The sequence below is a fragment of the Strigops habroptila genome, chromosome 19 (assembly GCF_004027225.2).
Source record: "Strigops habroptila isolate Jane chromosome 19, bStrHab1.2.pri, whole genome shotgun sequence".
Lineage (NCBI taxonomy): Eukaryota > Metazoa > Chordata > Aves > Psittaciformes > Psittacidae > Strigops > Strigops habroptila.
This window is the reverse complement of record NC_044295.2, coordinates 1827659-1840365: the sequence shown is the minus strand read 5'-3', so window position 1 is coordinate 1840365 and position 12707 is coordinate 1827659. Positions and strand designations below refer to the sequence as shown.

The window sequence follows — 12707 nt, the reverse complement described above, 5'->3', positions numbered from 1 at the left end:
GGAGGGGCGGAGCCTCTGAGGAGGGGTGGGCGGGCCGAGGAATGATTGGCAGCTGGTACCACCTATGGGCGGCAGGCGGAGCAGCGGAAGGGGTGGGCGGATCCGGAAGCGGAACGGGTAAAGGCGGAAGTGAGGGCCGGGGCCTGCGAGACTCACCTGCGGCGGGGAGCGGCGCTCCGGGCGGTGAGTGCGGGGCCGCGGCGGGGGGCTGCGGCCTTCGAGGCTGCTCGGAGCCAGGCCCCGCTCGCCCGGCCCCGCTCCGGGTCCTGGAGCGCCGGGCGGGGCAGCGCGGCCCGAGCTGTAACCGGGGAAGGGGCTGCGCTGGGCGGGCGGGGCGGCGGCGGCGGGAGGGAAGCGGCACCGGCCGCGTTGAGGCCGTCCCGGAGCAGGGGGTTTGCGGCGCGCCCCGGGGCTGGTGTGGCCGGTTCGCGCCTCTCGGTGTGGCCGGCTGCGGCGGCGGCGGCTCGGAGGGGAAGCGGAGCGTGTGGCTCTGGGGGATGGCGGCGGTGCGGCGCTGCGCTGGGCCCCGGCGGGGGCTGGGGGGCGAACGGGAGCTGCCCAGGTCTGAGTCCGGCCCGGCTCCCGAGCAGGGCCGCCCGAGTGAAGGATGTGGCTCTGTGTGCTGGGAATAGGTGCCAGCGGAACGGAGGCTGCTCTGGATTGCTGCGAGGGGCAAACACAGCCCCTGTCTCCCTCTAAGAGGCGCTTGTGAAGCGAAATGCGCGGTGCTGCAGCCCTTCGAGTGCCTGCGAGGAAGTTTTGTAGCTCGTCTGGAAGGAGACGGGCGCACGGGTGTCCCCGGAGCCTCAGCGCAGTGGGGGTCCCCGCCGCCCCTGCGCTGGGAGCCGCCTGTGGTCCTGCAAAGGGCAGCGGTGCAGTGTAAGCATGAGCAACAGGTTGGTGGTGCTGGATCCTGCGGGAGCTGCTCAAGCCTCCTTCCTGGCAGTGCTGAAGGTGCTGCTGTAGCTCCCGGGGCTGGGTGGGAGCTGAGAGGAGCTGTGACGGGAGGAGCCGCTCTCTGCCAGCAAACTGGGGCTCGTACTGTAAACGGGGCTGCCAGCGAGGCCGAGCCCAGCGCTGACCCCGTCGCAGCTGACCTTTAGCGTGGTGCTCTTTGTGGCCGTCACAGTTCTGACCTTGACTGGTTCCAAGTGTAAGGAAATCGGGGGGACGCGAGTATGCCAGGTACTATTTTAAGTCTGACGTGGAACAACTTGCATCTACTATTCTTAGCTTTTTGTGTGGTGGGTCAACACATACTTGAGCTGCCCTGCTTAGAGCATGACATCAGGTCTGCTTTGTGCTGGGGTTGGACTCCTGAGCCTACGCTGATGGCAGGACTGATGCTTGGTTGAGACCAAAAAAAGGAAGGTACTTCTGATTCATGTTGGCTTGCCATGCTGTGCTGTCCGGGTGAACTTTCTTGGGATATCCATTAATATTCACTCCTGCCTTGATTCTGAAAGTTTTCTCTGGTTTTCTTCAGCTTAACTGGTTCATAAGGTGAAAGAAATGGGACTGGAAAGGCTGAAGGGTTCCGAGTAGTGTGTGCGTAGGCAGCTACAAAACAATGTTCGTCTTAAATGCATTCTTGAGGTGAGCAGGTAAAGCACGAGCCTGTATAGACCCGTAATGATAAGAAAAGCAAAGCTTGGGTTCAGTAACTGGGTCTCAGTGCTGAAATAATCTCAGACTTGGGACTCAACAGTCAACTACTTGCACAGCAAAAAAGTCTGCCTCTAAAGGTGATCTTCCCCCCAAGATGCTCCAGGCTGATGGAGGTGACATTGGTTTTGAGACAGTGCCAGGCAGTGTCGGTCCCTTGAGGCTGTTCGGGGGCTGGTACCCTTCAGGTGAGGGAGAAGATGAAACAGGACTCCTGCAGACGGGTTTAAGTTACTAGAAAGCAGTAAGGGGGAGGCTGGCTTGCTGTCTGGATGCAAATGCAGTAAAATACAACATTTGTCTAGGTTTGCTACGAACCTAAATGGTTTAGGCCCATTTGCTTTACTAGTGAAACCCTTAAGGAGTTGGGCAGCATCTGAAACAAAACTGTTTAGTGATGTATTCATGCGTTGTGTGCTTGGCCAAACTTAATTGTTGGGATGAGAAGTGGAATTGCCTTCATCACAGCAAAGCTCTTCTGCATCTGAAGAGGGATCAGCTTAAGAATTGCTCTAGGCCCTGCCAGTCGTCAGCTCTTGGTCCTGACTTCAGTTGCTGCCTGTTTAGTGGGTAGGTGGTCGGGGCATCTCCCTGAAAAGGGAGGGGGAAAGAATGCCAAGTGCTTTCAGACACAGGAAACGAAATGGGAACGCTTCTAATGAAGTGGGTGTAGCCCAGAGTATTTTGGTCAGCATGCTTGAAAGAGGGTAGAATGTAGAAATGGTGGAGTCAGCTGTTTTCTTCCCTTGGGGTATGAAGTTTGAAGTCCTCTTATGCAAGTCCTGTGAAGTTGTCAGAGTTACACTGTGAACACACTGGGAGTGCTAGCCAGAGACAGCGAACCTTCCTGGGGGCGACAGTGCTGGGGAAGAATAAAGCTTCATCTCAATCCTACAAGGAACGCTCTCCTCCCCTGGAGCCCAGGAATGAGCTGCTGGAGTAGCGCTACATAAACAGATAAGAAACCCCTGCATTTCATGTTTGCTTTTATTTGGTAGAGCTCCAAATAAGGAGCTGCCAGAGGCAAGTCTGGGAAAGATATTATGAAGGTCACTGATTCTCTTGCAGTGAAGATGGCAGGTTTGTGCTTTGTGGTGTCAATGATCTTGCTTTCTCGTTCCCAGAATAGTGGGTGCTATCTAAAGGCACCCTTTAGGCTTCTGGTCAGGATGAAGCTGTATTTTGAGGGTGTGCTGAGCAAGGGACAGTGGCAAGAGCAGGAGTTACAAGAACCTTGCCTGCAGATGAACAAAAGCAACATGTTTTTAAGTTTGCAGCTGGTCCAGACTGTGCTCGTGGATTCCTCCTTCGGCCTCATCTGCTGTGACATGGGCCCAGGTTCTTGCAGTGCCAAGGATAACCAAACGTACCTCAGCCTGGCTCCACTCTCTGTTTCTCTGCTCAGCTGTGGTGATCTAATAGGACACTAACTGCAGTTTTCAAAGCAATTAGTCATGCTATTCAGCAGAATTAAAACCCCCACTGGATTAGGCATGGAACTTCCTTGTGCTGCTGCTGTGACCAATGTGCTAATAACTGTTGTTGCTGATACCTAGTCAACTGTCTGAGCCTTAAAAACCTGTAGCTCCAAGGGAGAATGGGGAAGTGGAATGTCTTTTTACCTCATTGGGTGTTTTCAAGAACTCCTGGTAAAGAACAACCACTTAACACCCTCCTGAGGGGATGTGAATGGGGTTAAACTGGCTGGAGGGCGGCTTGAGGGAGCTCGATAACTCCCTTTGTGCCAAGTATTGCACATCTTGACTCAGTCATGCAGGCTCTGATCTTCCAAAGAGGCAGATCAGCTCTGGAGGATGCACGAGTGCTCCTGGCTTTGCTTTCAGGTGGCATCTACAAATGGGATTTAGCCTCAAACTGAGCAGCACCTTCCTGTATATGTGTTGAGAGTTGACCTGGACTGCAGGTGATCTCCCCGCCAAGTACAGCGCTGCCTGTTCACCAAGTGCCTGTGGTGCCCCCCTGCAGGCTCCTTGCACGTAGGCTCTTGTGGGCTCAGTGGTGCCTGCAGCCTGCTGGCCTTGAAGGCTCAGATAGAATTGTTTTTGGAGAGCTGCTGGGGCTGCTCTGGGGGCCGTGGCTCTGCAGGTGGCAGGAAGCAGACGTGTGTGTCAGAAGCATGGGAAGGAGCTGGGATTACAGATCTTACTATACTTGTTCAGGGTTGTAGCTACCAACGAGAAGTAACTTAACTTTTTGTCAACGTAAATCCTGTTTAGTTCTAAAATAAAACGAATGTGCCCAAGTCTTTGGGAGGTTTAGGCATGAGACTCTATAGAATAGTCATGACTTTACCTTATGATAGTGTAGAAGCCATAGGAGTACTTCTGCAAGTGCTGTCTGAGCTGGTTCAGGTCTGTGAATCTACACTTTAACGTTGTAGTGCAGCTCCTGCCAACTGCAATGAGTAGTTCCCAGTTCAGAGCTGCTTCTGAAGCTCCAGGTTACAGCCCCACTGATCCAGAGGCTGAGCCCTTTGTTTGTGGAGGGAAGTGCATGGTGTCTGTGGAAAGATGAAGTATTAAAACTGCTCAGACTTTATGGGGCTGAGGGACTGAGGTCTTCACATCTGTTTCCTGGTTCATCTCTTAGAGCTGGGACTCTTTCCCCTGCAGTGTGGACCCTACCACAGTAAGGCTTTTGGAGGATGTTTCTGTTAATCATGGTGTGCTCAGGTTGGCACCCTGTGGTGTGCCAATCCAGGCTGGTGGGGTCTGTGCTGTTCTGGGGGGTCTCACACTTGCTGCTGGCCCTGCTCCTAGAAGCTGCTTGTGGATCTGGGTCCCGATGCTGACTCACCAGCTCCGGGTGGGAGCAAGGTAGCACAAGCTTCCTGCTGGCGGTGGCTGGCTGCCCATTCGGTGTGAGGTGAAGCAAAACCACTCAGTAACTTCAGGGCTTCCTTTGCCAAGGAATTCATGTAACACTGTCAGCTATTTAACAAGATAAATACTTCACTGGGGCTTTTGTCTTGAGGATTTTGATTCTAAGCCAACAAATCCCTGGTTAAATGGCTTCTTGCATAGCTCAGAGCAGAAGCAGCCCTCTTGGGTTACTCGATTCTTCAGGATTGGGTTTCTAACCCTCGCCAGCTTTCGGAGGAGTCCTTGCTGCTGGGTGCACCCAGGGCAAACCCATCAGCTTCGGTGACTTCTGGCAGCTCCCCTGCGGTAGAAGCTCTTGTACAGCATGTCTCACATGGGGATCTGACAGGAACTGTGCTGTGGAGATTGGGGTTCTTCTGTTGGGCTGGTTGGTCTGCAGCAGCTTTTGTGCTGTTCTCGAGCATCCCAACAGCTCTGCAGAGCTGCCCTGCTCTCGGGGAGGCCGGGGGTGCAGCAGTGCTGCCATGAGCTTGCTCATTCAGGGCTCTCCACTCCCTGAGCTCAGTGTTCATGGAGCGCACAAGCCCCTGCACCAAATCCTGTCAGACAGAGAGGAGCAGAGACCACAGGAGTGATAGACCTGGAGTTCTGCACAGCATCAGGCATTGAAAGTGCTCAAAGCAACCAAGAGACGCGGAGTTCACAGTAACAAAGGTGGTGCTTTTGCCTGTGTGATGCGGAGCTGGTCGTGCAGGAGGCAGGGAGGGCACACAGAGCAGCGAGCACCTTCCTGGGACAAGCTGCACCTTGAGCCACATCCACCCCTTGGCACGGTGTCCCTGCAGCTATTTTGGCCTGGCTGACCTGTGGCTCCAACACGACCCCATGTTCTCCTGGGGATCCTCCTGTGACCATCAGCAGCACTGCTGAGCTGCTCACGCTCATCTCATGGATGTGCTTAGCCCCAGACCCCCAGTGACCAGTTTGGGCCATCTGAACTGCATCAATTCCACCCAACCCTCCTGAACATCTGGCAGCTTCTCATGTGGACCTGAAGTCCCGGAACCCTGCAGCCAAACTCCAAACCAGCCTTAGGGGCTGATCATGGTCTCCAGAATTAAAAGTGGCCCAAGTCTGTGGTTGCTTCGCTGCTCGCTCTGGTCAGTAGCTCTCCGTGATGACTTGGCCATACAGACACATTTGCCTAATTCTGTTCGAGCTCCTGTAGCACAACCAGATGCAGAAATGAATCGAGATGTGTGAAATATAGGTCATGCCAAGACTTGAGGATGTCGCCAGGCTCGTTTCCTTGTTTTGCTCTGGGAATCACCCCTATCATGTTTCAGGAGGTCATAACTGGGCAGAGGCATGGTTCACGTGGCATTGACTGTGCAGTGTTAGTCTGAAACAGCAGCAGAGCTGATAGAGCTGATAGACCGCCCTGGGAAAGGAGTGCAAGGTTAAACAAGCAGAAGCTGTTCCCTGGCAGACTCTGGTCAGAGGAGAAACTCTAAAAGGTGGAAACTTTTCTCCAGGCTGCTGCTGATGCTCTTGGACGTGGGGGCAGGCAGAGCTGCAAAGTGCTGCTTCCTCACTGGCCAGCAAAACAAGTCCCTGACTTGCTTCTTATCAAGCTTTCTTATCCTGTGGAAGCAGTGTTCTTCACTGACTTAACCCAGGAGTGGACAGGTCACTCAGAGCAGTGGCTTCTTCACAGCTCAGGCTCCTGAAAGATCTCGCTGCACTGATGTTACTCCTCATGGTTCCTTTCTGGCTTCAGAGAACGGTTCTGGCTAAAGCAGGGTTCTGACTTGCCTCCTGCTCAAAGCAATTCGAGGTTCAGTGTCTCTAGGGCAGAGGAGGCTCAAGTGCTTTTGTGCTTTGAAAGCTGAAGAGGTTCTCCAGCCCACAACAATGGGCTATCCCTCTGGATGAGCTCTGACTGAAGTGGCTGTGTGTTTCCTATCAAACTAGAGAGGTGAGTGTGAACCTGAGACGTAAAGTAACCTCACAGCCATCGCAATTGGGCAGGCTCAGCCCTGGGAAGCAGGTATTTGAAACTCTTCTTTGGTGTTGAGGCAGACCTGAGCCTTGTTCACGGGGTGTGCTGCTCCCGTTCAGACCTATCTCAACTTGCTTTAAGCTTTTTGTTTGTAGGAATCAGGTATTTGCTGGATGTACTCGGAGCACACCCAGAGTGTCTTTGGGGGTACACTCAGAACAAGGAGAAACTGTCTTTGGGGGGATTGTTTGCAGTTGCCTGTCAGGCAGAAGCTTGGGGTGTGAGAGCTGAAGGGAAAGAGGCAATGCAGAGCAGATGCAATCAGTTGTAGCATTTATCATTGACAGGAAGTGGGAGTTGTGATGAGTACAGGAAATATGCCTAAATCTGTATAACTGCACTCAAAGTACTCCTGTTCTCCACTGTGTGCAGTTGAGCTAAGTGCTGGGGAAGGCACTGAGCCTTCGCTTGTGGTTACTATGGATGAAAACCAGCTTGTCTTGCTCTTCTTGCAGTGGGTTTGTGCTTCTGCCTTCCTCAGGCCTGCTCTGAGGTGCAGTATTTAATGGCTTGGGGTGAGTGCCTCTAAACTACAGCCTACCTATAGAGACTGCCTTTGAATGCCTCGTGACCCAAAGGACTGACAGGCAGAACTGCTTCCCATGCCAGCGTACGTGTGGCACTTTGACACTTCTGTGCTCCATTGATAGTCTGGAGTTGCTGCCTTGGGAATTCAGGAGAGGAGGAAAGAGCTGAAGGTCAACCACAGTTACCTCTATGAACCGAGTAATTGCTGTTTCAATAGATGAAGCTCTAATAACAGCAATTGGTGTGCTGGCTGCTCCTTCCCTGCCTCACCCCAGCCAGGTGAGCCAACAGCCACACGCAGGGGAGGTGGTGGGGAGGAAAGGTGGTGTTGCCAATATCCCTTCTCCAGGCAGGCCTGAGATGCTGCTGCAGGAGCTGCTGGCCGACAGTGGTGCTGTGGTGCTGCAGCTGGTAACTTTCCCCCATGGGAAGGAGGCTGCAGATCAAACCCACCCTCTAGAACTGGCACGGCTGGTCCATGCCTGTGTCACTAACTCTGGCTGCTTCTTCTTCCAGTTGCAACCTGCCTCCAGGTGGATCCCAGCACAGAACCCGCAGCATCCTTTAACTCTTGGCACTCCTGCACTTAGGCCACGATGGCAGGTCGAGGTGGAGCTGCTCGACCGAACGGACCAGCTGCTGGAAACAAAATCTGCCAGTTCAAGCTCGTCCTGCTGGGGGAGTCGGCGGTGGGGAAGTCCAGCCTCGTCCTGCGCTTCGTCAAGGGGCAGTTCCACGAGTACCAGGAGAGCACAATCGGAGGTGAGGCCAAAGCCAATGCCTGCAGCTCAGAGCTGCCTCCTGGATGTGGTCCAGGGGCAGCAGAAGTACCAACGGCTGCTGGTCCCAGGCTTTTGCTCTCAGTAGTCAGGCAGGCAGCGCTTTACCTCTCGGTTTACAGTTTGTTTGTGAGTGTGAAGATCAGCACAGCAGAGGATAATGCTATGGCAACCGTGTGCTCTGCATCTGAGGCGTCTTCACTTCCAGAGCTTCAGTTCCTGCTTCTAATTAGAACCGATGCCTTCAGCTTGGTTTATAGCCCTTAATTACCTTTTCAGAGCATGACCTGGGATTTGGGGGCTGTTTCTAGCCTGATGCTCTTAACTACTTCCACAGCTCTTTCAGGTCTAGTTCTTTAGCTTGACATCATTAGCACGGTGTCACCAATCAAAGGTCAGGCAGCACGTGGGTCTCTGGGCAGTGATATTAGGAGGTATGTGCTAGGAGGCTTCATTTATCCCTGGAGTAACCCATGCAGAGAGTAAGTAGAACTGTTAAGTATAGCTTATGGGCAAGCAGGGCTTAATGCTCTGGGGCAGAGGATCATGTGAGCATTCTGCTGTTCTGCTTCAATCTGTATCTAGGGCTGGTTGCCTTTATCCTGGATGTAAGACAGGGTATTATACTTGCTGGAACAAGAAAATCACCAGTTACTAAATTGGGGAGTACAGTGTAACTGAGCTGACTTCAGTGCTTTGGCACTCTGGTGCTCTCCAAAGCTAATCCTGGTGGTGCTGCAGCTGCACTGTGCGATGTGTGAGGAGGCTGCTGGGGAAGGGACTGGCAGTGCTGCTGCTCCCACGGCTGGCTGCTGCCCAGGCTCTTGGGGCCACCTTCCTGTCGGCTGCCTGGTGGCTCTTTGGGCTCCCATGTGCAAGGAGCTGATGATCTGGCAGAGCTGTGACTTCACAGCGAGCAGCTCCGCACCGGCCCCTCTCTGGGGCTTCTGCTGCCAAAGTAGAACTGCTGCAAGCTCGTGCTGCAGGGGCTCTGCAGGAGGAGCTGGGGCAAACCCGCACCTTCTCTTTCAGCTGCCTTCCTAACACAGACGGTCTGCCTGGATGACACAACGGTGAAGTTTGAAATCTGGGATACAGCAGGACAGGAGCGGTACCACAGCCTGGCGCCCATGTACTACCGGGGGGCCCAAGCAGCCATCGTTGTCTACGACATCACTAACACAGTGAGTACTGGGCAGTGAGTACTGGGGGGTCTCTATGGGAGGAGGTGGCTGTGCTTGCAGCTGGTGCTTCTCAGCTCCCTGGAGAGTGTCTGGGTGCAGAGTCCCTGTAGGTGCTGAGTGTCTGAAAACTGCTCATGGCCTCTTCCTCACTTGTGACCAAGGCTGTCTAAGCTGATAAAGGATCCTGCTACAAAGTGCTGTAGAGGCAGAAAACTTCTTACAGGAAAGACTTGTTCTAATCATATCTTCACTGTGGATTAATAAGAGGCTGCCCTTCCTGACTGCTGCCTCCTGTTTGCTTCCAGGACACATTTGTACGAGCCAAGAACTGGGTGAAAGAGTTGCAGAGGCAGGCTAGCCCAAATATTGTAATTGCACTAGCAGGAAACAAGGCAGACCTTGCTACCAAGAGAGCTGTGGACTTCCAGGTGAGTGGGAACCCAGATCAGTTGTTACCTGGGCAAATCAGGGAAGCAGCTTTTTGCTTAAGTGGGGGAGATGGTGGGTCTATGCAAAATGCTTTGAGGGAGAGTGGAAGTCAAGGTTTAATGCTGCTGAGGACCCCAGGATACCACTTAAAGTGAACTGCAGCCTGCCTTTCCCATGTGCTCCTCTCGCAGCACTTGTAGCTCTTGTTGGCAACAGTTTGAATGCAGAGAATAAGGCCCAGGGAGCACAAGCTTCAGTCTTCAGTCTCGTTTGGTGCCTTGCTCATCTGGGGCTGTCTCCAGCAGGGTATGAAACAGCGTCTTTTAGATACAAGACACATGAAGAACCATTCCCAGCTTGTTCTCTACTCTTCAGAGCTCTTACCTTGTCTGAGGCAAACTGTCAAGGCAAAGCTCTTATCTCAGACCTCTGCACAGGATGGCTGCTGGTGCATTTACAGGCTGTATTTCCCCCACCTAACTAAAGTACAAGGTGGTGTGCTGCTCAGGACGTGCTCAGGTGGCTCACAAACAGCCTGTGCTGCTCTTCCCCAGGCAGGCTGTTGGGAAGTTGGCCATGCACCCATGTGTGTGTCTCCCCAGGCAGGGTCAGGGTGCTGGGGGGGGAATGGCCTGGAGTGGGACAGAGTTTCTTTAGCCATTAGTTTGCCACCAAGTGAAGCGTGTGAAGCCTGCTTGGGCCTCCCGTTGGCAGGGTGCCTTTACCATTCGAATGTGATTGTTTGTAGGATGCACAAACATATGCAGATGACAACAGCTTGCTGTTCATGGAGACGTCTGCAAAGACAGCGATGAATGTGAATGAAATCTTCATGGCAATAGGTAACAGCTCGTGTGCTGCACGGTGGCCGGGGTGGCGCTGAGCACCAGCACCGCAGCCCTATGGCCACCACGGGGGCTCCCATCCCTGCTGGGTTGGAGGCTCTGGCTGGCGATGACCACTTTGTACCTCTGCAAACCCCCGAGTGGTTGGAGCCTTTGCCCAAAGCCTGTTCCCTCTCCCAATAGCTGGGTGGCGAGCAGGGAAGGAGTGGGGTTGATTGACAGCCAGCACTAGGAGTGGGCTTGTTTGCTGCACTCCTGCTGCTGGCAGTGCCCAATCCCAAGCTCCTGCAGAGGATGGGGCTGAGCCGGGCTGGATGTGTGCTGGGGGAGGTGATCTCAGCACAGGAACCAACTAACTCCTGGTTTCCTTCCAGCCAAGAAACTGCCAAAAACCGAACCCCAGAGCGCGCCGGGCGGCGCGGGCCGGAACCGCGTGGTTGACCTCCAGGAGAGCAGTCAGCCCAGCAGGAGCCAGTGCTGCAGCAACTGAGCAGGCGGCCCCGCTGCCGGAGCCCTGGAACGACGTGACTGGAATCCACGCTAACAATCGCACTTACCGTAGAGCGGCTGCTGCCCGTGGCTGCTGTGATTTTCTCCATCCCTTTCTGATCATAGGCTGGAGGGAGTTCTTCCACCTGCACCTTTCTGTACAAATACTAATTCAATTCTAAGTCTTAAGTCACTTTTTTAATATATGAACTTCTGCTCTTCCCTCTTCCTGGTGGTGGTGGATGCACGACCTGGTGCCTGCCCAGCCAGCCCGTCCCTCCCGCGGGGAGGGCCCGCAGCACCCAGGTCCCACTGTACTGTAGTTCACTATTGGAAACAAAGGGATATTGAGACTAGACAGCCTTGTTTCAGATCACCTGTATGTAAAAGCTGAGGCTAATCCCAGTACGATATGCCTAGAACAACCACTAAACTGTAGCATTAGAGTGACAAACTCTGGCTCTTCAGCCACTTATTGACCAAATCAATTATGAGTATTCTGGGATGGGGCAGAGGGAAGCGAAACTGGTTTCTTCTGTATTTTGTATTGTATGTTTCTTCATGTAACCAATCAGTATCTTGTCAATATAGTACATCCAACGAGCTGCCTGTTGTCTTTCTTTGTGTTGGACTCCAGCATGCCAACTCCTCTTTTCTATCTCCGGTTCTGTCACGATGCACTAATCCTGTTGCAACTTTTGCAAGAGAAACGAAAATCTTGTATAGAAAATTTGTCCTTTTGATGGTTGTGATGCCACTAATGTTGTTAACCCTGCAATGAATCCACGGGGGTCACTGATGTACAGAGGTGGGGTGGGGGAAGCCTCGGATAACGATGTATTGCGAAAGGCTGTAATTCCACACAGTATGAAGGGAGGTATTAAAATGGCTTCTGTTGCCAGACTCTAACTGATGTTGGCTGCTGCCTAGTGCCTAATGCAATGTCTTATGCACACTGGTAATTAAGAGGAACTGTCAACTTAGTCTTCATCACAAACTTCAGTTTTGTGTGATTAAAACAAAATTTTTATAAACCTATCCCAATCACCCCTGTTCATGTTTCTTAATCAGCTCAAACCAGGAGGGGAGCGGAACCTGACGGTTGTGCTGGAGGCTGGGCTGGGCTTTTGGGGGGCTGTACAGCGCCCTGCTCATCCCTAGGGAAGCCTTCCTGGCAGGGAGGAAGGGGCTGCCTGCCCTCAGCGCTCTGCCCTTGGCTGTGCATGAGCAGCGCAACCTCCTGACCACGGGGCTGCGGGAGCCTGTGCTCTGCTGGAGGCAACGAGGGGGGATTGCTCCTTGCCTGGTGCTTCTAGGGAAGCTCCAGTGCAAGTTGGGAAGAGGTGGGGAGCAGCGTGTGGAGGAGCTCAGTTGCCCAGTGGGGACAGGCTCGGGAATGCTGGGCCCGAGTGGTGATGGGCAGAATGCCTCTGTCCTGGAGGATGGTGGCTTTGGAAGGTGCTGCTCTCCTGTCACTGCTGCGTGGACTTGGAGATCCTCACACCCATGAGGGAGACCTGGAGTCAGGGTGGAAGACAGAGCATCCCCTGGCAGCTCTGGTGCTGCCGTGCTTGGGAGAGTGTGAAGGCTGTGATGAGCTGGAGCCACCCTCTGGCTATGGGGTGGCCTCTGGAGCTCTGCTACAGCCCCACTGCATGCCGAGGCCTGGCATGGGGTAGCTGGGAATGGAGCTGTCTGTGTGAACAACCTCTGCTCATGTGGGCTTCATGCTCTGTCCAAGGGCTTGGTGCCTTTTGCTCATACTGGATTTCCTTCAAATCCTGGAAACAGGAAGGGTCTGGAGCAACTCAGTGGCTGAATTCCTGATACCTGGAAGCTGGAGCACAGGCTGCTTCCTCTGTCAGAGGAACTCGGGACCCCAG

At 53.6% G+C, this 12707-nt stretch overlaps 1 protein-coding gene across 1 annotated transcript; it reads left to right on the top strand.

Moving 5' to 3' along the window:
• Window positions 1–84: 84 nt before the first annotated feature.
• On the top strand, window positions 85–11862 carry RAB5C (RAB5C, member RAS oncogene family). The gene is made up of 6 exons (XM_030508325.1): window positions 85–183; window positions 7615–7860; window positions 8910–9061; window positions 9367–9489; window positions 10239–10332; window positions 10710–11862. The coding sequence occupies exons 2-6, from the start codon at window positions 7695–7697 to the stop codon at window positions 10823–10825; spliced, it is 651 nt and encodes a 216-aa protein (XP_030364185.1). The 5' UTR covers window positions 85–183; window positions 7615–7694; the 3' UTR covers window positions 10826–11862.
• The last annotated feature ends 845 nt before the right edge of the window (window positions 11863–12707 follow it).

Excerpts from the sequence above, each read along its gene's own strand:
- RAB5C (XM_030508325.1), top strand. The coding sequence starts at position 7,695 with ATGGCAGGTCGAGGTGGAGCTGCTCGACCGAACGGACCAGCTGCTGGA. Across the intron at positions 9,062-9,366 it reads TCTACGACATCACTAACACA|GACACATTTGTACGAGCCAA; the intron begins GTGAGTACTGGG and ends GTTTGCTTCCAG. Across the intron at positions 10,333-10,709 it reads TGAAATCTTCATGGCAATAG|CCAAGAAACTGCCAAAAACC; the intron begins GTAACAGCTCGT and ends GTTTCCTTCCAG.